Genomic DNA, 25,618 nt, shown 5'->3' on the forward strand with positions numbered 1-25,618 from the left:
CTTGGTGGGGTGGGTCCCCACACCACAGGGGAGAGAGGCCACCCCGTGCTGGGCTTTCCTGTGCAGGGTGCAGTGTGGGCCACGGCCGGCAGCATCCACACGGGCACCTCTGTGTGGCCTCCTCGTGCTCCTGCTGCACTGGAGCCAGTGTCAGGTCTGGGTGGGCTGTGCCGACTAAGCAGAGGGTGGCCGCCCGCCCACCGGCTGCAGATGGGGCCCAGCAGGGAAAGGTCACGCAGCCCGGTGAGGCCGGCAGAGAGTGGATATCAAAGCTCCTCCGAATTAAGAGGTTTTCCCCATTGCCTGGAATTTCACAGCCCAGTGGCCAATTTCTAAGTCATGCACGTTAATGGACCGCTAATGAGGGACCCACCGGCAGGGACAGGGAAGTGTCCCCCCAGCCCCAAGTGGAGATTAAGGACTACAAAGCCCCCAGCCGCCGATGAAGGGCCCTTTATCTCCTTTCTCAGGAGGCTAGATGTAGGAGGAGTAGGACCGACTTGGCCTCTGTGGCAGGCCGGGGAGAGCTGTGTGAATACTCCGTGTGGCCCCCGCCCTCTTGCAGCCTGGGCAGTGCACAGGTCCTGCCTGCAGTGTCACCCGCAGCCCCCGCCTTCCCTGCTGTGTCCAGTGCCATCTCCACACGGTTTAGTGACCCTCCAGCAAGTGGGACACAGAGTTTAAGCCTTTTCCCAGCTCAGCGCTGACGTAGGTCTCTATCCTAGGGAACCCCAGTCCCCTAGGGCCCTTCCCGGGAGCACTGGCTCATGCACCTGCCACTGGAGTCTCCACTTCCCAGAACATCCTCCCAGCCCTTCACCAATGGTGCACAGACATCCCCTCAGCCCCCACACCTCCTCCAGGAAGCCCCTCCAGATTCACCTTCATTCTCGGGTATCACAGTCCAGTCCTTCTCCCATTGGGCTGGGGTGGCTTGTCTCATCGTGAGCTCCCCACGGGACCGTCCCCTTCTCTGGAGGAGCCTTCTCTTTCACCTTTGAGCTCCAGTGCCTGCATACAGTAGGTGCTCAGTCAATCAGTGTTTGTTGAATGACTGATGAGAACTCAGATCTCAGATGTGAGGGGTGTAATGGGCTGAATGGTGGCCCCCAGTAGACATATTTATGCCATGTCCTGGAGCCTGTGACTGTTACCTTATTTGGAAAAAGGGTCTTTGCAGATATAATTAAGGATCTTGACATGGGATCATCTTGGATTATCCGGGTGGGCCCTCCTGAAAAGAGAAGACAGAGGAGAAAGCTTGGGAAGATGATGCTGGCAGAGACGGCAGCAATGCAGTCACAAGCCAGGGAGTGCCTGAGCCCCCAGGAGCTGGAAGAGGCAGGAAGGATCCTCCCTCCATGGCGTCCAGAGGGAGCATGTCCCCATTTATACCTCGACCAGCTTCTGGCCTCCAAGACCGTAACAGAATAACTTTCTGTTGTTCTAAGCCCGAGTCTGTGTTGGCAGCCTCAGGAGCCTAATACAGGCGAACAATCAAACGATGCTCCCTTTCCTTTCTTTTCTGGCGTCTGTGTTTTCATTCATTCATTCTCTCACACACTCACTCATTCAGGCACTGTCAGAATCCTTGTGGGGCCGGCGGCCCTGGGACATTGCAGCCTCTGAAAGGAGCCTGACTCAGGGTGAATCCCAGCCTTGTTGCTTGTCAGCTGTGATGCTGTGAGCCACGTGCTCCACCTGCCTGAGCCCAGTTCCTGCTTGGTGCGGGGTGGGAGTTGGGGGGAACAGTGGGGACACGCACTTGGGAATCCACGTGACCTTATCCAGGCCGGGTTCTCAGCAGCACACTTAAGCAGCAGTGGCGTCAATGCCATCCGGGTCACTGTCCAGCCTCGAACTCCGGGACTGCAATCCCGGCTCCCTTTACTTGCCCCTGCTGAGAAGCCAGCCACCGACTGATGGTTGGGCATTCATGGAGCAGCCGTTGTGTGAGCCACAGAGGTTGGAACCTGCCAGCTCATCAGAAGGTGACAGGAGTCAGGGGGTTGAGACCGTTAGAAACCACATGAAAAAGAAGCCTTTGGGGATGATCTGGTGTGGGACAGATAAGGACTGATTAGATGCAGCGGGGGACTCTGGGCATTGAAAATGTTTAACTGAAAGCAGTGCTTCTCAATGAGGGGCCGAACCAGCAGCATTGGAGTCACCTGGGAACCCGTTAGAAAGGCAGGTGCCCCGGCCCCGCCCCAGAGCTACTCAGTCAGAAACACGGGTTGGGCCTGGTGGTCTGTTTGAACAAGCCCTCCGACGGATTCTGATGCAAACTGGCGTTTAAGAATGCGGGTGAGAAGGAGCCTGGGTTCCAGGAATAAACAGTCAAATTCCAGATCTGACCTGCATGTGCCAGCATTTTCCGGAATGGGGCCGTCTCGGATATTCTGCCCCCTGAGCTAACCACGTATCAGTTTGGAGAGATGTCTCACTACTCAAGCGTGGCCTAGGGACCAGCAGCCGCCGCCGCCTCCAAGCTTTCAACAAGCCCCGTGGGTGACTCGTGTGCATGGGATTAGCTCTCAGGCACACCTGCAGGAGTTGGGTGGAGGAGGTAAAGGAAGCCACCTTGGAGGCAGCACCTGCAGACGGTGGAGCCTGTTCTGCAGCTGAGGAGGTTGGGCTCAGTGCGTTTTTCACACCCCTTCCCTTGGGCTGGGGGCCTTGGAGAGGCATCTGAGGATGGAGGTGCTGCAGAAGCTGCCATGAGATCATGGTGCCTGCTCCCCTGCCCCATGTTGCTACTAGCTGAGCTCCCTGTCACCCTCCAGGGCAGCTGAGAAAGCTCCACCCCCGGGGCTGGGCCTGCAGGGGGCTGGAGAGAGGCGGGAGTCTTAAGCCTTCCTTGCTCAGGTCAGAAGTCTCAAAAGCTGCAAATTCTTGGGACCCATGGCCCTGACCACTTGTTGCTGTCCTCCTAGGTGTGGAGGGGCCTGACTCTGACACACACTAGCTAGGGCTCCTTTAATTAATGACTTACCCACCCCTCCAAACTAGAATCTTCCTTCTCCCACCCCTCTGGCCCCAGGAAATGCAGCTGAGCCACCTGGAGTGAGCCTGAGTCCCATCCCCAACAGCCAAGGACTATCTGGCACCTTAAAGGTTGGAATTGGTGGTAAGGACCAGGGACTGGGGCTCTGTCTGTACAGAAGTTTGGCTGGAAGCAAAGGAGGTGGATGGGAATGTGGGGAGAGAGGATTGATGAGGATGAGGAAGGTTGGGGGTTTGGGAGAAGAGAGAGGGACGGGGGAAGGGGTGAGGTGGTTTTGGGGTCTAGTGGGAGGGCAGGAGTGAGAATAATGTAGGTAGGGAATGGGGGAGAGGAAGGGGGACCAGAAGTCACGGGCAGATGCATGCAGCACCCTTTGGAAAGGGGGAGCCGCCGCCAAGGAAGCGAGCAAGAGCGGCTCAGGGAGCTCTCACTGAGTTGGGGAGAGAAATAAGGATACCTAGAACTTAGGGAGGGAAGAAAGCATGAAGGTCATGCTTTCTCTCCACCGTTCTGCTGCCTCTAGCCATGGAGGGACAGACCCCAGGAAGCAGAGACCTTCCAGAAAAGTCTCACCCTGCCGCGGCCGCTGCCACTCTGTCCTCAATGGGTGCCGTCTTCATCCTCATGAAGTCCGCGCTGGGAGCTGGCCTGCTCAACTTCCCCTGGGCCTTCTCCAAAGCGGGCGGCGTGGTCCCTGCCTTCCTGGTGGAGCTGGTAAGTCCCCGGGAAGTGAGTCCAGGGGACGGGTACGAGGCGGCTTTGTTTTTTCTGGGTGGGTTCTCCGCATTGCTTCTGCGGAGTTGCGTGTCCTGTAAGCTATAGCTTCGGGGTTTTAACTGCTATCCTGCTCAGCTAATGAGGGGAGAAGTTAATCCCACTGTAGCCCTGGGGCGAGAATACCCCTATGGGCCCCGGTGATGTCTGATACACAGCTCCTGGGATAGAGCTAGAAGCGTCACAGCTGTGAAGTGGACATTTCACCCGGGAAGGAGGCTCTCTGGGCACCCTGCCTGGTCAGCTGCTCTTTCTTGCCTGTTGGTCTCAGCTCAAAAACTAAAGCTGGGCCAGGCATGGTGGCTCACGCCTGTAATCACAGCCCTTTGGGAGGCCAAGGTGGACGGATCAGCTAAGCTCAGGAGTTCAAGACTAGGCTGGCCAACATGATGAAACCCTGTCTCTACTGAAAATAAAAAAAAATAGCCAGGTGTGGTGGTGGGCACCTATGATCCAAGCTACTCAGGAGGCTGAGTCAGGAGAATCGCTTGAACCTGGGAGGCAGAGGTTGCAGTGAGCTGAGATTGTGCCACTGCACTCCAGCCTGGGCGACAGAGTGAGACTCCGTCTCAAACAAAAACAAAGCTGGACTGCTATGTGCAGATTGAGCCGTTAACTGGTGTGACACCTCCATACTCCCCACGCAGAGCCGGGCCAGCCTTGCTTGGTGTCGGATGTTCGGCTCTTCTGCCTGCCAGGTGCAGAGCCGGGATTCCCTTCCGGGGAAGCGCGGACGCCGCGCTCTTTTTGCTGTGGGAGAGCCACTCATGAGCACAACTTTATTTTCTAAGATGCTTTTCCCCTGGCTGATGGAATGAATTGCTGCATTTTGTGGTGAGCTCTTTGGCGGGTTTTATCTCACATGTTTTATAGCAGCTAGTGGATAATGGCTGAGTTCCAACTGTGTGCCCTGAGGCTCTTCGTGTCTGTTTGGAAACTGCAGTGTCGGGTGTAACCCATGCCGCCCCTGGCATTGGCGAGCGCCTGCCCCGTGCCTGGCCTAGGATGGACGAGGCAGTGCAGTCCCTGTCCTCATGGAACTTTGTTCTAACGGGAGGTCAGACAAGATGCATGTCATCAGCTTCAGATGGTGGATCATGCCGGGAGGGTCATGTGTCTCTGGGGATGGGGGGATGATACGACACAGTGTGGTCAGAAGCCTCTCGGAGGAGGTGACCTTTGCTCTGAGCCCCATTGGAAATGGTAAGAGCTTCCTGAGGTGCACGTGAGGGGGCGGCATGCCTGTGTTTGGACTAGTGCGTCAGGAAGGCTGCCCTTACGGCAATGAGGGAGAAACCGGATCTCAAGCCACAGAAGGCCCAGGGTGAGGCAGTCGGGGCTTGGGGGCAGGGTCGTGGCCAATCCCTGGGTAGCAGGAATGGCCATGAGCCAGAGAGGGGGATCCCTGCTCCATGAGCACCATGCAGGCATCTCCTGCAGATCTTGCTGAAATCAGATGCTGGCCCTGCAGGGCTGGATAGGCCTGAGACCGCGTTTGTGACTTGGCTCTGGGTGAACGGCTGTTTCGTTTTGCTTAGGATGAGCTCGAGATCCCTTCGCTCAGCAGACTTGAGAAGGGAACCCGGACATGAATAAGTGGAAACTCATGGCAGAGTAGAGGAGCCAGGCTGGCTGTTGACAAGCTCCCGCCACTCCAAGTTGTTCCTTCAGCCTCCAGGGCTGCCGGGGAGATGGAGGTGGGGCTGGGGTGATGTCACTGAACGACGGAAGATTTGGGGGAGGCTGCTTCCCTCCACTTAGCTTGTGAGGCTTCTGCATGGGGAGCATTTAAATGTGAAGTCAGTGGGCAGAGGTTGGAAGCCTGACTCGTTAGGGTTGGAGGTTTAGTGACATTTGATGAAAACAGTCTAGGGCCATACCACCCTGAATGCACCTGATCTCATCTGATCTCAGAAGCTAAGCAGGGTCAGGTTTAGCTTCGTACTTAGATGGGAGACATTTGATGAAAATGGACAAACGCCCTCTTGGGAGCTGTGGAGGGGCTGGGTCTGGCACGGTGGCCGGGGCTCCTTGCGGTTCTGCTGCCTGGAGGCTCGGTCCCTCTTGTGGTGACTGTATCCTCCAGGGATGGCTCACCGGTGAGGCTCCCTGCACCCACACCTTCCCCTGCCTCTTTTTTTTTTTTTTTTCCTTTCTTTCTTTTTTGAGGGTCTCACTCTTGCCCAGGCTGGAGTGCAATGGTGTGATCTCGGCTCCCTGCAACCTCTGCCTCCCAGGTTCAAGCGATTCTCCTGCCTCAGCCTCCCTCTCAAGTAGCTGGGACTACAGGCACATGCTACTATGCCCGGCTAGTTTTTTGTGTTTTTAGTAGAGATAGGGTTTCACTGTGTTGGCCAGGATGGTCTCGATCTCCTGACCTCATGTGATCCACCGCCTTGGACTCCCAAAGTGCTGGGATTACAGGCATGAACCACTGCACCCGGCGCCCCTGCCTTTCAACCACAGATGTTTTCTGAGTGTCTGCGTTTGTCAGGTCCTTCTCTTGGGCAAAAGAGAAAAAAGGACACTGCCCAGTCTTCACGGAACTTAGAGCCTGGGTGAGAGGGCGTTGGAGAAATCCCTCAATATTTTAGAATTGGACGTGTCCGTTTCCTGGGACTGCTGTAACATTACCACAAAAAGGAGGGCTTAAAACACTGGAAACGTATTTTCTCACAGTTCTGGAGGTCAGGAGTCTGACATGAAGGTGTCAGCAGGGCCTCGCTCCCTCCAAAGGCTCTTCCAGCTGGTGGCTCCAGGTGCTCCTTGGCTTTGTGGCCGCATGACTCCAATCTCTGCCTCCTCCTCCTCTGTCTCTACAAGGACACACCTCATTGGGTTGAGGACCCACCAGATCCAAGATGACCTCACCTCAAGATCCTTAATGACATAGGCAGAACGGTTTTTCACTTAGGTTTTCCTTGTGGACATCTGCAAAAACTGTTTCCAATAAGCCACATTCACAGACTCGAGGGATTAGATGTGGAATGCTCGACCACCATGCTTGGCTAATTGTGATCTATTCAGACAATGGCCTGTTAGCAAAAAACAGAAGCAAGCTGCTTGTGCGCACGATACGGATCAATCACACACGCGTGGTGGAGTGGGAGGAGCTGGGAATTACGTAAAGGGGGAAAATACTAGACCAGTGGGGATGGGAAGGAGACAGGGGACTCGTGGGACCGCCCAGGGTGTGGTGATGTTCTGCCTGTGGGTAGAGGTTTGGCTGGCACATGTGCATGGTACATCTTCCAGCAATACACTTAAGATTTTGTGCATTTTTATATGTAAATTTTCACCCCACAAGAGAAAAGGCCTGTGAACGAACAAACATCAAGCTCTAATGCTTGGTAGGCATGCCAGAGTATTCCACGGTACATACACCGGGATCTGCAACTTGCTTCAAAATGCTAATCCATTAAGATGGATGGATGGCCGCACAGAGGCATGGGTGGAAGGGTAGAGAAGTCAAAGCAAGTACAGCAAGCTGTCATGGGGAAGTCGGGTGGTTGCCCACAGGGGGTGTTCACTGTAACATTCTTGCAACTTTCCTGTACATCTGAATTTTTTTTTTTTTTTTTTTTTTGAGACGGAGTCTCGCTCTGTCCCCACTTGCAGCTTGGCGCGATCTTGGCTCACTGCAACCTCCGCCTCTCAGGTTCAAGTGATTCTCCTGCCTCAGCCTCCCAAGTAGCTGGAATTACAGGCATGTGCCACCATGCCTGGCTAAGTTTTGTATTTTTAGTAGAGACGGGGTTTCACCATGTTGGCCAGGCTGGTCTCAAACTCCCAACCTCAGGTGATCCGCCCGCCTTGGCCTCCTGAAGTGCTAAGATCACAGGCATGAGCCATTGCACCTGGCCTGAAAATTTTTTATAATTTTGGAAAAAGATTTTAAAAATACAAAAGGCCGGGCGTGGTGGCTCACACCTGTAATCCCAGCACTTTGGGAGGCCAAGGCGGGCGGATCATGAGGTCAGGAGATCGAGACCATCCTGGTTAACACTGTGAAACCCCGTCTGTACTAAAAAATACAAAAAATTAGCCAGGTGTGGTGGTGGGTGCCTGTAGTCCCAGCTACTCAGGAGGCTGAGGCAGGAGAATGGCTTGAACCCAGGAGGCGGAGCTTGCAGTGAGCCGAGATTGTGCCACTGCACTCCAGCCTGGGCGACCGAGTGAGACTCCGTCTCAAAAAATAATAATTAAAAATACAAAAAAAAATTAGCTGGGTGCGATGGCATATCCCAGCTACTCGGGAGACTGAGGCAGAATTGCTTGAACTCGGCAGGCAGAGGTTATAGTGAGCTGAGGTCATGCCATGGCACTCCAGCCTGGGTGACAGCTAGACTCCGTCTCCAAAATAAATAAATAAATTTAAGCTGAAATAGAGGGAACACCATTTCTTTTCTTTTCTTTTTTCTTTTTGTTTTTTTAGAGGCAGAGTCTTTATCCCCCAGGCTGGAGTACAGTGGCACAATTTTGGCTCACTGCAACCTCTGCCTCCCAGATTCAAGCGATTCTGCTGCTTCAGCCTCATGAGTAGCTGGGACTGCAGGCACCACCTGCCACCATGCTCGGCTAATTTTTGTATTTTTAGTAGACAGGATTTCTCCATGTTGGCCAGGCTGGTCTCGAACTCCTGACCTCAGGTGATCCACCCACCTCAGCCTCTGAAAGTGCTGGGATTACAGGCATGAGCCGCTGTGCCCAGCCGGAACACCATTTCTGGAGCATTCATGTGCTGAGCCGAGTGTGTTACAGGCCTTTTTCGTCCTGATGTGTCACAGCAGCCCTGCAAGGGGGCAGTGCTACCCCCCTTTCACAAATGGAAAAGCAGAGGTTGCCAGCCTGCCTCATGCCACACAGCAGGTGAGTGGTGGTTAGAACCTGAGCCCAGCTGTGCCCGCTCCACCTCATGTTCCAAGCCACCGTGCGTACTGCCTCTCTACCCACAGGCCAGGCAATTTCAGGAGAGTAATTTAAACTCTGGGTTTCTGATGTATCACTTGGCCGGCTGGGGCAGGATGGTCTCAGATTCCCAGGTTCACAGCCTAGAGCCAGTGAGGCTGCCAGAATCAGCCTGCTCTGCAGCTCTGATTTCAGGATGGATGGGGTGGGGGGTGGGGGTGCAGTGACACAGCTGGTAGAACGCTTCCCATGCTGGCAGCAGCCCTTGCGTCTGTGGACAAGAAGCCATGTGGAGAGAGTGCCTGAGGGGTGGTTGACTAGGGATGGGTGGGCTGTGGGCACACCCCAGTTCCAGGTCCTGCTCCGCAGGTCTCCTTGGTCTTCCTGGTCAGCGGGCTGGTCATCCTGGGCTATGCTGCTGCTGTCAGTGGCCAGGCCACCTACCACGGCGTGGTCAGGGGGCTCTGTGGCCCCGCCATCGGGAAGCTGTGTGAGGCCTGCTTCCTTGTCAACCTGCTCATGATCTCCGTGGCCTTCCTCAGGGTGATCGGGGACCAGCTTGAGAAGCGTAAGTTACTTCTGTGGGACTTGGGGTGGCCCAGGGTGCTGGACCTCTAATGACCTCTTGGGGTTTCCAGTTGATCAGCAGGACATGGGGCACTGGCCTGGGCCCTGAGGGACAGCAGAAGCTGAAACCACACTCTGGTTCCTAACATGGTGGGGAAGGGAGGCTCAGCATGGATAGTCACCAGTGGGGTGAGAGTCATGGGCACACAAGTGCATGAGAGAGGTTGTGGCTGCAGTTAGGATGTCCAGTGGAGATAAGTCGTTTCACAGATGAGGAAATGGAGCCACCAGTAAGCAGCTCCTTCTGAGAGAGAATCAGTAACACCTTTGACTTTGGGATGACTGTGGCTCTCAGCCCTCAAGCAGACTCAGCCTCTAGTTCCCGACTAAGATTTTCCCTCTAAGCACTGCTTTATCTGCATCTTACCAACTTTGGGATGTCCTATTTTCATTTTCATTTGACTCATTTCTCATGAATGGAAAATGTAAAATATTTGCCAATTTTCACTGTGGTTTCTTTGACTTGTGAGATGTTTAGAGTTGTGGTGTTTAATTGCCACCTGGGGAGTTTTTTCGATTCCTTCATGGTTCCTACCTTAATTCGCATCATGGTCAGGGAATCTGTCATTTCTGTCTTTTGAGATCCACTGAGACTTGCTCTGTAGTCCAGCACATGGTCTGGCTGTCTTGGAGAACATTTTGTGTGCTCTTCAAAGAATGTGTACTCTGCAGTTGCTGGGCGCAGTGTGCTGGCAATGTCCATTAGGTCAAGGCGGTCAACAGCTGTGTTCAGATCTCCCATAGCAACCATATTAATCTTTAGTTCTGTTCCTAAGAAAAGGATGTTAAAGGATGTTAAAATTGCCAGCTGTAATTGCAGATTAGCCTGTTCTGTCAAGCTTCATGCTTCATGGTCTTTGAAACTCTATCCTTTTATTGTTATGAAGTATTCTTTATCTCTGGTATTAAATCTGTCTTCTCTACTATTAACGTAGCCACTCTAGCATCCTTAAGACTAGTGTTTGTATAGAAATTAGTTCTCTTCTCATTCTTTTACTTAGAATCTAACTGTGACTTGGATTTTTGTTTGTTTTTTGTTTGTTTTTTAACGTGTTTATGATTCCTTTTTGCAACATCAGCCTGAGAATGGCTTGGGATTTTAAAATGCATTTCTTGTAGGCAGCATATGGTAGGGTCTTGCCTGTTTATCCAGCTTGACAGTCTCAGTCTTCTGATTGGAATGTTCAGACTTCTAATTGGAGTGTGATTGTTGATAGGGTGACATTTAGTCTACCATTTTGCCATGTGTGTGTTCTGTGTGTCTCTTGATCCTTGAAGCAAAAGGCCCCTGACTGGGGAGGGGGGGTATTGAGATTGAAGGCTGCTGTGTCTTGGTAAACACTATCTTTTTTTTTTTTTTTTTTTTTTTTTGAGACAGTCTGGCGCTGTGTCACCCAGGCTGGAGTGCAGTGGCGCGATCTCGGCTCACTGCAAGCTCCGCCTCCCAGGTTCACGCCATTCTCCTGCCTCAGCCTCCGAGTAGCTGGGACTACAGGCGCCCGCCACCACGCCCGGCTAGTTTTTTTTTGTATTTTTAGTAGAGACGGGGTTTCACCATGTTAGCCAGGATGGTCTCGATCTGCTGACCTCGTGATCCACCCGCCTCGGCCTCCCAAAGTGCTGGGATTACAGGCTTGAGCCACCGTGCCCGGCCAAGTAAACACTATCTTATACCAAAAAGAAGTGAGATTGGCATATCTGAACCTCTTAATGGGTAAGTGGGCACAAAAACATCCTGCTCACCAGTGGCAAGTAGAGTTCGTCTGCAGTTTCAACTCCAGTGAACTGGTAGTGTTGCTGTGTTAAGAGGGATTCTGAGCCTCACTGGGAACAGAGGCCCCTGACTAGTCAGAGGGCGGATGAGGATATGGGCCACCCCAGGTCTCAGTGGATTGACTGTGGTGGAGAGAGCGTTCTTGTGTATATCTGGTTAGATATTTGAGGATGCCTCTCTGTAGGGAAGGCTAAGCTTCTGAGAGGGAGTGCTGGATAGAGGTTGGAGTGCTTGGGGGAGTCGTGGCATGAGGTACAAATGGCTGTGTCTTTGGTGCCAGAGATCTCAAGCATCCAACAACGCTAGGTTTAGGAAGGAGCTGGTGTAGTCCTGCTGTTGGCCCCGAGGATCCTGGCTATGGGAGGTCCAGATGCAGACAAAAGGGCCTGCTGCATCACACGCTGCCTGGGTCTAAAACCCGCCCAGGATCTTGGTGCAGTCCTGGGGCGTGTGCATTCCCTTGGCATCTTTGGCTGTCCCACGTGGATGCTGCTGTGACCACCTGCTTGTGGAACCTTCCCCTTCATCATTTTGTACACATGAGCTGTTCTCACATGCATTCATTTTTCACACGGCTCCCCTTGTTGAGTGAGATCAAAGAAGCATATATGACACCTCAGTGCCAACGACCTCCGAAATGAATGAAGACATCTCAAGCTGCTCAGCCTCCCACCTCCAGTGGTCGCAGGGGCCACCTCACCTGCCCAGGTGGTTTCCAGTGGCTCCCACCTCCAGCCACCCTCCCACTCTCCTGTGCTTTCCCCTCCCCCATCTGTCTTGTCTCTTAGAGGAGTTCCAAATCATTCATCCCACTGTGGCAGAATAAAAATGGCCCCCGATTCTTTGGTATTCTTTCCATGGAGAGGTTAGTGGAGCTTGTGTCCCTTGCCTTTGAATTAGGTGTGCCTGTATGGCTTTGTCCAGCAGTGTGTGGTAAATGGGATGCTGCACCAGTGCTGGACCTGGCCTTTAAGAGGACAGGCAGCTTCTGCCTCTGTCTCTGGGATCCCTCAGCTGCCAAGGAAGAAGTTGGAGGCACCTGCTAGAAGGCCCCTGTGGAGAGACTCCCAGACTTCAGGGAAGGCCCGGGTGTACCCACCAGGCACCAGGTGTTGGGGGGAGCCATCAAGGGCCCTCCAGACCAGCCCCACTGCCAGCCAGAGACCCCCGAGCAGCCCCAGCCAATCCTATATGGAGAAGGATTGGCCAGCCGGGCCCTGAACTAATTCTCTACCTACAAGCTATGACTTGTTGTAATAAAGTGGTTCTAAGCCACTGAGTTTGGGGTCATGTGTTTTGCTGCCACCATGGGAACCTGCTATTCTGATGGACAGCAGCCTGGTGCTGCCTGCACAGTGACCAAAAATCTGCTTCAGGCCCCCATTTGACCCCAGATACCGTTGAGTTCCTGAGCAAAACAAAAAGAGGCTTTCACCAGAATGTAAGGGGCATGAGGGCAGATGGCTTGTCGGGTCATCGCCGCATCTCGGGCCTTAGAGCAGTGCTGGCCTTGGGGAAGAAGCTCAGTGAATATTTGTTGAATTAATTCATGTGTCAGGTTTTGTTCCTGTGTGGGGCACGTGACCTGTCTCCATCTCACTTGTCATCCGATCCCTGGGCTCCTGGGGCTGACTGAGGGTGGATGTCCAACCCCACTCAGGGTTGAAGGGCCAGGCAGGAGCCAAGAACCCACGGCGTTTGTGCTCTGTGGCTCAGCTCTCCCTGTGTCTCTGGCAGTATGTGACTCCCTCCTGTCTGGCACCCCGCCCGCCCCGCAGCCGTGGTACACAGACCAGCGCTTCACCCTGCCCCTGCTTTCCGCGCTGGTCATCCTGCCCCTATCCGCCCCACGGGAGATCGCCTTCCAGAAATATACAAGGTAAGGGCTGGGGACGCTGCTGCCCGGTGGGGGCCCCCACCTTGCTGAGTGTTTGTGTCAGGGTTTCTGTCCATCTGGGGTCAGAGGAGCTGGGGGATTGGCCTTCCCATTTGGAGAAGGGGAAAACAATATGAAATTATGCCAAGTAAAATGTTTTCCCGATGGAAAATACAGACGAGCCAAAAAAAGAAAATGACCTGTAACAACATCAGTGTTACTCACGATTTCATTGTTGGACTTTTTGCACATGGGCTCAGAGAGACACCTCCCCACAAGACACCCACCCGCACCTACCCGCGCGCCCCCCACCCCGCGCGCAGCCGCCCCCCGCACCCGCCTGCGCACGCCCCCCCGGCGCGCGAAGCCCCCTCCCCCGCGCGCGAACCCCCCTCCCCCGCGCGCGCACGCGCGCACACACCCCCTCGTTCCCCCACCCGCACATGCGTGCACCCACGCACACACACACACACACACACACACACGGTTTTCTTTTTGTGGCTAAGGCTCTGTATACTTTTGAAGAAACAAAGCTTGGCAACAGTATCCATTCCCCTCTGCCGCCTGCTTTTCCCCTGTTGTGTATGAGCAATAGACATTGTGTAGAAACAGCAGGCAGCAAACTGGAGCCTCCCCCAGGCTTCTACCCTGCAAGGCTCCCGTCCCACTTGGACCAAGCCAGGGGGGCTTGTCCATTCTCAAGTGTGACCAAGCCTGTTGGCGTCCTGCCTTAGGCGTCAGGCTGGGTGGCTGATTAGCTTTTGTTGGTGGGAAGGAAACAATATTACAGCTGCCATCCCCAAGGGCGCTGGGTGCCATTGAGAATGCTACACATTTGGGCCCGGTGTCACGCCTGTAATTCCAACACTTTGGGAGGCTGAGGTGGGCAGATCACCTGAGGTCAGCAGTTTGAAACTAGCCTGACCAACATGGTGAAACTCCATCTCTACTGAAAATACAAAAATTGGCCCGGTATCATGGTGCGTGCCTGTAGTCCCAGTTATTTGGGAGGCTGAGGCAGGAGAATTGCTTGAACCTGGGAGGCAGAGGTTGCACTGAGCCGAGATTGTGCCACTGCACTCCAGCCTGGGCGACAGGGTGAGACTCTGTCTCAAAACAACAACAAAAACCTCTATACATTTGACCCCTGGACCCCAGACCAGCCCGGCCCCACGCGCACCCTGTACAGCTGAGGACAGGGAGGCAGAGATGGAGAGCTTGGCCAGCATCTCATCGTCAAGGGTGGAGCTGGGATTCAGATCCCGCCGTCTGTCCCCGTGCATCAACCGCAGATGTCACCCACTGCACAGTCCCTCACATGGTCACTGTGTGTTAGCATCCTAGGCACCCTGGCTGCCTGTTACCTGGCCCTGGTCATCACCGTGCAGTACTACCTCTGGCCCCAGGGCCTCGTGCGCGAGTCTCGTCCTTCACTGAGGTAAGTCTGAGGGAACAGCTTCCGGCAGCCTCTGTGGGGAGGCGTGGCAGGGGAGTCTTCCAGGGGAGTCTCGGAGGAGGAGCCTCTCGTGGCTCACTGCAGAGCCTGGGCTCCTTTCATGCAGTTCTTTCCGTCTCTGATGCGGTGAAGGCAAGGGAGGGCCACTTTCCTTCTGCTGCAGGGACCTGGCTGTGGCTAGTGATGACTGGGACGGGCCAAGGGACGCAAAACCGCCAAAGGCTGCGGCAGCCAAGGGGTCATAGGCTGTTGCAGACTTGTCCCCACAGTGTGGAGGTACATAACCTGGCAGCCAGCCAGCCGCAAGTGCCCGGCGCAGGGGAACAGTGAGGGGGCCGGTGTGGCCAAGCCAGCCAGAGCAAGGGCAGAGAGCGTGGGCGGGGATGTCGTGTAGGGATTCAGAGCCACAGGAAGGAGTTTGGTTTTGCTCTGGATGAGTTGGGACATTTGGCAGCGTTTTGAGTACAGCAGGGATGTGACAGGACCTGTTTTTAAAAATGGTCACTTTGGGCAGGGTGTGGTGGCTCATACTTGTAATCCCAGCACTTTGCCAGGCTGAGGCAGGTGAATCACTTGAGGTCAGGAGTTCAAAACCAACTTTGCCAACATGGTGAAACCTTGTCTCTACTTAAAAATAGAAAACGTAGCCAGGTGTGGTGGCGCGCACCTGTAATCTCAGCTGCTCAGGAGGCTGAGGCAGGAGAATTGCTTGAAACGGGAGGCAGAGTTTGCAGCGAGTCAAGATCATACCACTGCACTCCAGCCTGGGCAACAGAGCAAGACTCTGTCTCAAAAAAAAAAAAAAAAAAAAAAGGCTCATACTGGCTGTTCGGTCGTCTTTGGGAACCAGGGGCAGCAGCAGAGACCAAGTAGGAGGCCCCTGCCTAGATCCCAGGTCCCAGACCTGGTGGCTTCAGAGGAGGCCGTGAGGAAGAGTCAGACTCTGGATATGCTTGAGATCAGATTTCCCAGTGGCAGGGCTGGCTTGTGGGTGTGGGACTCCTGCAGTCACCCAGTCCCCGTGCTCAGTGTAACCCTCTGCTGTTGCCGTCTTAAAATTCTTAATCATTGTCCAACAAAGGTCCCCACACGTTCCTTTTGCACCTGGCCCTGTGAATTCTGTAGCCAGTGCTGCGGGTGGGTTGGACGGTAAGCAAGAGAGAGAAGAAAGTCAAGGTAACTTGGAGGTCTCTGCTTGAACAATGGGAAGGTCGGAGATGCCGTTTCCCGGATTAGAGAGGACTGACAAGGGCGGGTCCCTGGGAGCAGCTCAGGCTGGAACAGTCAAGGTGGAGCCGACCTTGAGACGTCTAAGAGGGAAGTCAAGCAGCTGGGCAGGTCTGTGTGTCTGAAGTTCAGGGAGAGAGGTCCTGGCTGGCAGCAGAAACGTGGCTGACATTGGCCCAGAGACGGCGTTCAAGGCTGTGAGTGCTGAAATCCGTACACTGAGCTGGTGGTACTTTAGCACAGGCAGGTCGGGGGGATGAGGAGGCCCCTGGTAAAAACAGGAGATGGTGAGTTAGGATATGTGAGTGTCCAAGGGCTGCTGTGACAAGTGACTACATACTCTGTGGCTTAAAATAACAGAAATTTCCCTCACTTCTGGTGCCTAGAAGTCCAGAATCAAAGTGTGGCCATGCTCTCTCTGAAGGCTCCAGAAGCGGATCTTTCCTGCCTCTTCCCAGTTCTGGGGGCAGCGATCTGGTTCGTTGGCTGATAGACGTATCACTGGGTCTCAGCCTTCATCCTCACACTGTGTTTTCTCTGTGTATTTGTTTTCCCTTCCAATTGGGGCGGCAGGCATTGGATTCAGGCCCACCCTCATCCAGCATGACTTCATCTTACTTTCAATAATTACACCTAGAAAGCCTGTCAAAGGAAGCTGGGAACCAGGCGGGGATCCCAAGAGGCTGGACCTGGAGGTTTTCTCCCCATGCAGACCTCTGTCCTCTAAGGTGGCTTGGACGGAGCTCAAACCATCCTTGTGCTATTTGGGATCATTGTGTGGATGCTGTGGGTGCCCCCCCATTACCAAACCGCACTGGGAGCCAGCAGCCTTCAAGAAGGAAGTTGGGAGTTCCTATTGCTGTTTCCCTGCCCGAATTCTGCCCACATGGAAAATGTCATGTTACCAAATGTCAGCAAAGACGTATTTAGAAAGTGTAGCATTTAGCCAGCATCCTTTTCCATTCCCAAAAGCCTGGTCATGGACACAGTCATTAAAAATACAACTTGCAGCCATGCTCTGTTACATTTTCCCAGCATCCTTTAAAATTCACCCTTGCAGCCGCAGGTAGTTCCGGGTGTGACCCTTCTTTAATAAACTCCTGTTCTTGTCTGTTTACAGCCCTGCCTCCTGGACCTCTGTGTTCAGTGTCTTCCCCACCATCTGCTTCGGGTTTCAGGTAATTTGAGCATCTGTGTTGAAGACTGTGGCATTTGTAGAGGCTGTGGGTGACTCTCTGCTCCATCGGGAAACCTTGGTTTCTCTGTTAGGGAGGCGTTTGAGGACTTCTAGAATACAGTGGGCTCTCTGCTGCCAACCTGTGGTCTCCAGGCTGTCTTTCGAGACCACGAGAGTGGGTTGGTGTCTGGGTTCAGGGAGGTGGGAATTGCCTTGAACTTGGGAATCCAGCCCCCACTGATGGCCAAAAGCAGCACCATGTTTATTGGGTCTCGGGTAGAGTGTGGGGACCTGGGACCTGTCCCTTCCTCTGCAGAACCCCCACAGGGCTGTAATCAGACCTGAGGCCTGGAGGCCTAGAGCTTTCTACTTAACTCTGGCAGGACAGTTTTACCCAGGTGGACTCTGCCCAGGGCCTTGGGCAGGAAAGATCCTGCCTCCTGAGGGGTACAGGGTAGAGGAGCTGGAAGGTGTACAGGTAGCTGATTAAAGAGGGGGAGGGGACAGAAATACAGAATTTTTAATAGAATATCATGGGAGGGAGGACGAGGCTGTATATGTAGAATCCTGGCAGAGGGGTAGAGTCAGAGGTGTCTGCTCAAGGTGGTAGGGTCTGAAAGGGATCTTGAAGGATATAAGGGCAGCAGCCAGGTGACTGGGAGTGCACCCCAGGTAGAGGACAGCACAGGTGGGCCGCCGATGTGAGCCGGCCCCAGGCACAGCTGGAGAAAGATGTGCAGAGGACTCTGTGGCATGGTGCTAGGGGAAAGGTGGCCAGGGATGGGGGGACGGCAGGGAGGCGGCGGGCCTGGGCTCAGTCCCCTGCTTCTGGGCTGTCATGGGTACCCCTAGCCCTCCTAGTAGGTGGCAGCAGACACTGTTCTTCCATTGTTTCCTCAAGCAATCTGCCCACCTCGGCCTCCCAGAGCGCTAAGATTATAGGCGTGAGCCACCGTGCCTGGCCATGTTGCTTATTTTAGGGAAGATTTACCTCTATCTCCTGAAAACAACCACCTATCCACTGCCTACTACCAGCACCAACAAAACCATTCCAAAGTAAAATCAAGTCCACAGGGAGATGCGTCCAGGGTTTACCACTGGATCTCAGCTTTGTAGCCATTGAGCTCTTCTCTTCCCTTGACCATCAGTGAGCTCTGCTTCTGTTCTTCATCTTGCCTTTTCTTTGAGAACCCTTTTCAGGAAAGAAAAAAATCCGGAAAGATTTCCATTTCTCTTCCGCATAGTAAGTCGGCGCACTGCTTCAGGGCCTCAGCAAGCCACTTCCGTGGATTTCTCACATTGCTTCTTGCATGCCCAATATTTTGAAAGATCTAAAGAACTGATTTTGCTGTCAACTGTTTGTCTGGACTGGGTTTAACAACCCCTCTCTGTGCCCAAGCGCCATATGGTGCGGCAGACCCACGCTGGGGCCGCCTCCCCGATGCTGGCAAGCGGTGCCCCTCACCTTTGCCTCCAGCCCTCATCCGATTCTCCTAGCAACCAGGCCTGGGCTGCGTCTCCAGGGACACGAGATGCTGAGATGAAGAGCGGGGAAGGATGAGAATTGAAGGAGTGGGAGTAGGGGCTCAGGCTAGAGGTGGGGGCTGCCAGGATCTGAAGCGGGGGAGAATAAATGGAGGTGAAGGTGCTGGGAAAAGGGGGTGAGGCTGGAGAGGGCTGCAGGGAAGGGATGGTCACATACTGTCATCAGGAACACTGACCTGACTCAAACACAGCGTCCCCGCCCAAACACATTTGGCAATGGGGCACCCCCGCCCCAGGCCTGTCCAGTCTGTGAGAGGGACTCAGGAGCAGAGGGGTCGTGTCCACCCCCAGCCAGTGCGGCTATGCCAGGATTTCTGGTGTTTTTTTTTTTTCTTTTGTGACAGACTCTCGCTCTGTTGCCCAGGCTGGAGTGCAGTGGCGCGATCTTGACTCACTGCAACCTCCGCCTCCTGGGTTAAAGCGATTCTCCTGCCTCAGCCTCTTGAGTAGCTGGAACTACAGGCACCTGCCACCATGCCCAGCTAATTTTTGTATTTTTAGTAGAGATGGGGTTTCACCACTTTGGCCAGGCTGGTCTCGATCTCTTGACCTTGTGATCCACCCACCTCAGCCTCCTAAAGTGCTGGGATTACAGGCATGAACCACTGCCCGGCTGGTTTTTGTGGTCTTAAAAAACATTTTTGTTAAGATAGAATGCACATAACATGCCATTCACTTTTCTGAAGTGTGCAACGTAATGGATTTTAGTATATTCAGAGCTGTGCCACCATCACAGTCAGTTGAGAACCTTTCTGTTGCTCCCAGAGGAAACCCATCGCCGTCAGTCGCTCTCCATTCTCCACCCCTGCCCGCAGCTTTTGTGCTTCCTGTCTCTCTGGATTTGCCTATGATGGCCCTCTCCTAGGAATGGAATCCCGCTGTGGCCTTTAATGACAGGCTTCCCTCCCCCACCGTGTTGGTGAGATTCATCCATGTTGTAGCCACCCTATGTGTGGTCAAATGATGTTCCGTTGTGTGGATAAGCTGCGCTTTATCCCTCTGTCCTTTGATGGACATCTGGGTGGGGTCCACTTTTTGGCCACTGTGTCATCTTGCCATCTCTTTCCATCACCGAGCAATGAGTGCCTGCACACTGCCACCACCTCCTGGGTGCCACCCGCCCTCAGCAGGCCTGCTCTGCTTCCCCTTATAAAACCAGTAGAGGCCGGGTGCGGTGGCTCATGCCTGGAATCCCAGGACTTTAACAGGCTGAGGCTGGTGGATCACCTGAGGTCAGGCGTTCAGGACCAGCCTGGCCAACATGGTGAAACCCCATCTGAACAAAAAATACAAAAATTAGCTAGGTATGCTGGCGCGGGCCTGTAATCCCAGCTACTTGGGAGGCTGAATCAGAATCCTTTGAACCCAGGAGGTGGAGGTTGCAGTGAGCCAAGATCATGCCACTGCACTCCAGCCTGGGCTACAGAGCAAGACTGTCTCAAATAAAAAACAACAAAAAACACCAGTAGAAACCCAACTGGGGAGTCAGTGGGGAGAAAAGGAGGCACCTCCTGCCCACCAGCCTGTCGGGCACTACTGACTGTCTTCTCTCTTATACTGGACTCAGCTGTGCCTCTATATGCAGAGCTGCGGTTCCGGGACCCCCTACCTTGGGGCACCTAGGTGCCCTGAAGGCAGAGCCTGCGATGGGGCTGAGGTGCTGGCGCCCCTTTAGGAACAGGAAAGGGGCATCACAGAGGTCCCCATTGTGGGCACTGGGGCTCCAGGTCCACAGGGCTGACCTGAGTGTGTGGGGTGAACCCCACAAGTGCCGTGGGGTGCAGGAGGCAGAGGGTTGATCCGCAGAGTCCCAGAGGTGTCGAGTCCCCACTGCTGGTGGAACCCTCCCGTAGGTCAGGGAAACCTGGGGGCAGAAAGCAGGGGTGCATGGCGCCTGAGGTCAGTGGAAGGGGTGTGCTCAGTGGGGGCTGGAAGCCAGAGGGAGGAGGCCACTGTGCCCTCCTACATCTACAGAATGTGTCCTGGGAGTGGGAGGATGGCTGTGCTGGGCTTGTTTCCTTGGCTTTGCTCGCTTGCACCAAGTGGGAATCATGAGTGACAGAGAGCAGGGCTGGGTGGAGGGAGGCCTGGTGGCTACTGGGTGGGTTCACGGGATGGGTAGGTGGGTAACCCCTGGAGTGTTCATTCAGCTGGGTGCAGGCTCCGATCCTGGCCCAAGTTCAGAGCCCTGAGCAAGGCAGACGTGGTCGTTGTCGTGTGGTTGAGAGATGCTGAGCAGACAAAATGAAAAGCCTGCTTATGTTGAAGACACGGGCCGTGTGAGAGAGGAAACCAGCCCACTCGGGAGGACTCCGCGGGAGGGTGTGGAGGAGCTGGCTGGACCAGGAGAAAATCCTGCCAGAGGGACCAGCACAGGCAAAGGCCTTGAGGCAGGGAGGGGAGACCCAGCCAATCTGAGCTCCTTGTATAGGATCCTTGCAGGGTGGGCAGGAGCAAGGCCTCGGCATATTTGGTTTTAACCAGGAGTGAGTGAGTGGGTGTAATGGTGGGAACCAGCCCTGGGAGCCTGGGAAGAACGCCGAACCCACCAGTGTGTCTGGACGGAGCAGCACCTCCCTGCCCCTCGTGTCTGGACAGAGCAGAGCCTCCCCGCGCAGCCCTGGCTGTACATCAGTGTTCCCTTGGCTGTTCATGAATCACCAGTGTCCACAACCCACCCAAAGAAATGAATCCACGTGACTCATGGGCCCTTGGCATTGACTGTGTATGTTGTGCATTAAACAAAAATTATTGGTGTGTGGTGGCACACGCCTGTAATCCCAGCACTTTGGGAGGCTGAGGTGGGAGGATCACTTGAGGTCAGGAGTATGAGATCAGCCTGGACAACATGGTGAAACCCTGTCTCTACCAAAAATATAAAAACTTAGCTGGGCGTGCCTGTAATCCCAGCTACTCCGGAGGCTGAGGCAGGAGAGTCTTTTGAGGACTCAGTAGGCGGAGGTTGCGGTGAGCCAAGATAGCACCACTTCATTCCATTCTGGGTGACAGAGTGAGACTCTGCCTCCCAGGCTCCAGCTACTCTCCTGCCTTAGCCTCCCAAATAGCTGGGATTACAGGCGTGTGCCACCACACCTAATTTTTATACTTTTAGTAGAGATGGGATTTCACCCTGTTGGACAGGCTGGTTTCCAAATCCAGACCTCAGGTGATCCACCCACCTTGGCATATCCAAAGTGCTGAGATTACAGGCATGAGCTACCGCTCCCTCCTGAATTTAAAATTCTTATCCCTGTTGGGCATGGTGGCTCACACCTGAAATCTCAGCACTTAGGGAGGCCAAGGCAGGAGGGTTGCTTGAGCTCAGGAGTTTGAGACCAGCCTGGGCAATGCAGTAAGAACCCATCTCTACCAAAAAAAATTCTAACCCCAATATGGCATGTTACATATACAGTATGTAGATTCTAAGTATGTGTGCACCCACGTGACATGGTCAAGCCCCCACGACCCCCTTCATGACCTTTTCTAGTCACTAGCACCCACCCTACCCAAACCACCATCCTGCCTTCTAGCACGGGTTCATGTGGGTTGGTTATACCCCCAGGGAACATTTGGCCATGTCTGGAGACATTTTGGGTTGTCACAACTTGGGGGAGGGGGGCTGCTACTGGCATCTAGTAGGTCCCGGCCAGGGACACTGCACAACATCCCCCCGCCCCAAGCATCACACAGGGCGGCTGCCAGGAGTTATCCCACACTGGACATCAGTTGTGCCAAGGCTGAGAAACCCTGGTGTAGAATCGTTCATCTTGTAACTTGAACTTTGCATCCATTAACAGAAACATTCTCTGCTGTCTGGCTGCTTTTTCTTGTGAGACAGAGTCTCTGTCTTTCAGGCTGGAGTGCAGTGGCACGATCTTGGCTCACTGCAACCTCTGCCTCCCAGATTCCCGCAATTCACCTGCCTCAGCCTCCCGAGTAGCTGGGATTACAGGTGCTCACCACCATGCCCGGCTTAATTTTTGTACTTTTAGAGATGGAGTTTTGCCATGTTGGCCAGGCTGGTCTCGAACTCCTGACCTCAAGTGATCTGCCCCCTTTGGCCTCCCAAAGTGCTGGGATGACAGGTGTGAGCCACCGCGCCCGGCCCCTATCTGGGTTCTTGTGTTCAACGTTCTGTCTGCGAGATTCTTCTGTGTTGAGGTGCACGGTTCTTTGTCAGAGCCATGTCATGCTCTGTATGTTAGCATCCTGCCACTGATTTACGCCCTCTGCTCTTGGTGGGCACGTGGGTTGTGTCTGTTGGGAATAACGCTCAAAATCTTAACGAAATTGAACACTTAAAGGATTCTTAGCAAAGTGATTTTACTTTTGTGCAGAGGGCCAATTGCCATGAGAGCACACCTGAACAAAGGGGTACGAGGGCCTTTCTTCCTGACGCAAGTCCTGCCCCTGTACGCTTTTCCCACTGGCTGGGGTTGAGCCGCACAATCTAAACCAGTCTCGGTTGGTTAGACATTGGAACTTTTTTGAGATAAGGCGGGCAGGTAAGGAGGAGAGGGGAAAGGGGAAGGGGTGTTTGTAATGAGCTAGAGAGCTAGTTTTTTTTTTTTAAAGAAAAAGGAATGTGAACTGGTATTGATAACACCTGGTACTGTGGCGTGTTTGGACATGTAACAAAGGTAGGAAGGAAGAAAAAAAGGGAAAAGGGGTGGGGGTGTACTGTGAATTAAAGAATAAAGGATTGATCAGGCTATTTGAAGAGAAACCTCATCCTATCCCACATCTCCCACCTTTTGGATATGAGTGCTTTTTCGCATCTCTGGTTCCGGGGGATGCCAGCGTCCTGCTGAGCCGCCCTCTGTCTTGCAGTGTCACGAAGCTGCTGTCTCCATCTACTGTAGCATGCACAAGCGGAGCCTCTCCCACTGGGCCCTGGTCTCCGTGCTGTCCTTGCTGGCCTGCTGCCTCATCTATTCACTGACGGGTAAGGCCCTTCCCAGGCACCCCTGCAGAGGGTGGGGAGTAACAGTGAGAATCTCTCTAGAGAGTTTGCCATGTGCTGGGCCCAATACTCCACGTTTTGAGCCCCTGGACTCATTTAATCCTTAGTGTCCATAGGAAAGGGCCCCATTTCATAGATGAGGAAGCCGAGGCTCAGAGGCCCTCCAGAACTTGTTCAGGGTTTCACAGTTAGATGTGCAAAGCTGAGAACTGAACTCCAGCCTAGCCATCTCCACAGCCCCTGCTCTTACACACCACACCCCAGCCCTGCTGCCTGCTGTTCAAAGGACATTGACTGCTGTCGGTCATTACATTGTAACATCTGGATGGTGGTTTACAAAACATTTGTGGGTACAGTGGACTCAGGTGCTCACAAACTGTGTGTGGGAGGCAGAGGGTCTTTTTTTTTTTTTTTTTTTTTTTTTTTTAAGCTGCAATGGGTCTTTAAAGGTGAGGAAAGTGTGGCTCGGAGAGGGGCTGTGACACCCAAGATCATACAGTGCGTCGGAAGCACAGACCCAGGTCTCTGGCACGGCTGGCTTCTGGTTGGCCCCTTCACTCCAGTCTTTTTTTCATTTACATCGTATCCTCCAATCTAGGAAGCTCTTGGGCTGCAGTGGGTCTGTCAGGCAGCCTTGGACTCCTGTGTGCTATGGTTTGAATATTTATCCTCTTTAAAACTCACGTTGACATTTAATCCCCGATGTGGTAGCGTTGAGAGGTGGGGCCTTCAAGAGGGGATTGGGGCATGAGGCCTCTGCCCTCATGAACAGATTAATCTATTCATGGATTAATGGATTAATAGGTTATCATGGGAGTGGGGCTGGTGGCTTTGTAAGAAGAGGAAGAGAGTCCTGGGCTCACACGCTCAGCCCCCTCGCCATGTGACACCCTGCGTGCCACTTCAGGGCTCTGCAAAGTCCCCCCCAGCAAGAAGGCTCTCACCAGATGCAGCCTCTTGATCCTGGACTTCTCATAACTGAGAATCCTGGACTTCTCATATGGAGAAGTACAGACTTCTCCATAACTGTAAAAATATAAAATTCCTTTCTTTATAAATTACTCAGTTTCAGGCATTCGGTTGTAACCAACAAAAAATAGGCTAAGACAGAGAATTGGTATAAAGAGTTGATGATTGACTACCTGGAACGTGGAAGTGGCTTTGGAGCTGGGCGATGAGTGTAGGCTGGAAGAATTTGGAGGAGCAGGCTAGAAAAAGGCTAGATTCTGGTGAGGGCTTAGAGACAAGACTAGGGAACATTTGGAACTTCTTAGATGCTGTAGCTAGTCATGGATAGTAAAGGCTATTCTGAGGGGGTTTCAGACGGAACCAAGGAACAAGGGTTTGGAAGCTGGAGTAAAGGCCAAACCTGTTAGAAACTGGTAAATAACTTGGCTGAACCGTGTCCATGCCCGAGGGCTTTGTGGAAGGCTGAACTTGAACCGGAAGAACTGGCCGGGTGCCGCGGCTCATGCCTGTCATCCCAGCACTTTGGGAGACCGAGGCAGGTGGATCACTTGAGGTCAGGATTTTGAGATCAGCCTGTCCAACATGGTAAAACCCTATTTCTATTAAAAATACAAAAAATTAGTTGGGCATGGTGGCAGGCACCTGTAATCCCAGCTACTCGGGAAGTTGAGGCAGGAGAATCACTTGAACCTGGGAGGCGGAGGTTGCAGTGAGCCAAGATTGTGCCACTGCACTCCAACCTGGGCAACAAGAAAGAGACTCTGTCTCCCCCGGCAAAAAAGGACGAACTAGGGTATCTGGCAGAAGAAATATCAAGTAGCAGAGCATTCACGATGCTGCATGGCTATTCTTAGCTGCTCACGTTATGCTGGGACAGGCAAAAAATGACTTGAAGAGGGAACTGATCATCAAAAGAGAAGCAAAGCAGCAAGATCTGGAACTCTTTCAGCCTGCCTGTGTAGAGTGCAGCGCATGTTCTGGATAGGAAACCAAGGTTATGGCCCTGAGACCTTTTGCTAAGGAGATTAGTACAGAGAGAAAGGATTATCTAGAGAATGGAAGAAAGACCCTGAAGGCATTTCAGAGATCTTAGAGGCTGCCCCTCCCGTCGCAGGCTCAGGGGCCTCCAGGGCAGGATGGTTCTGGGGACAGACCCAGAGTGCCTCCACAGGCTATCCTAGGTGCCCTCATGTCTCTGCTCCCTGGACCCTGGCACAGGGTTCCTCGCTGCACCAGCCTTGGCTCAGGTGGCCTCTGGTCTGGCTCGTGCCGCAGCCCCAGAGGTATAAGTGGTAAACCTTGGCAGGATCCATGT

General features: G+C 53.6%; 1 protein-coding gene across 5 annotated transcripts in view; it reads left to right on the top strand.

The window, feature by feature from the left end:
- Nucleotides 1-1,757: 1,757 nt before the first annotated feature.
- SLC38A8 (solute carrier family 38 member 8) overlaps nt 1,758-25,618 on the top strand; it is a 34,554-nt gene continuing 10,693 nt past the window's right edge. For 2 of the 5 annotated variants that reach the window (XR_001898346.3, XM_021932211.2), the window contains exons 1-8: nt 1,758-2,632; nt 3,044-3,130; nt 3,531-3,721; nt 9,059-9,257; nt 12,828-12,969; nt 14,303-14,404; nt 16,770-16,827; nt 23,202-23,316. Coding sequence is in view for 4 of the 5 variants with exons in the window: in XM_021932211.2 (XP_021787903.2) it covers nt 3,533-3,721; nt 9,059-9,257; nt 12,828-12,969; nt 14,303-14,404; nt 16,770-16,827; nt 23,202-23,316 (805 nt within the window). In the remaining variant the exon portion in view is untranslated. The remainder of the gene's footprint in view (nt 2,633-3,043; nt 3,131-3,530; nt 3,722-9,058; nt 9,258-12,827; nt 12,970-14,302; nt 14,405-16,769; nt 16,828-23,201; nt 23,317-25,618) is intronic. The other 3 variants (XM_003917245.5, XM_017953617.3, XM_031658059.1) reach the window with 3 other exon arrangements.

Source organism: Papio anubis, chromosome 18 (assembly GCF_008728515.1).
Source record: "Papio anubis isolate 15944 chromosome 18, Panubis1.0, whole genome shotgun sequence".
Lineage (NCBI taxonomy): Eukaryota > Metazoa > Chordata > Mammalia > Primates > Cercopithecidae > Papio > Papio anubis.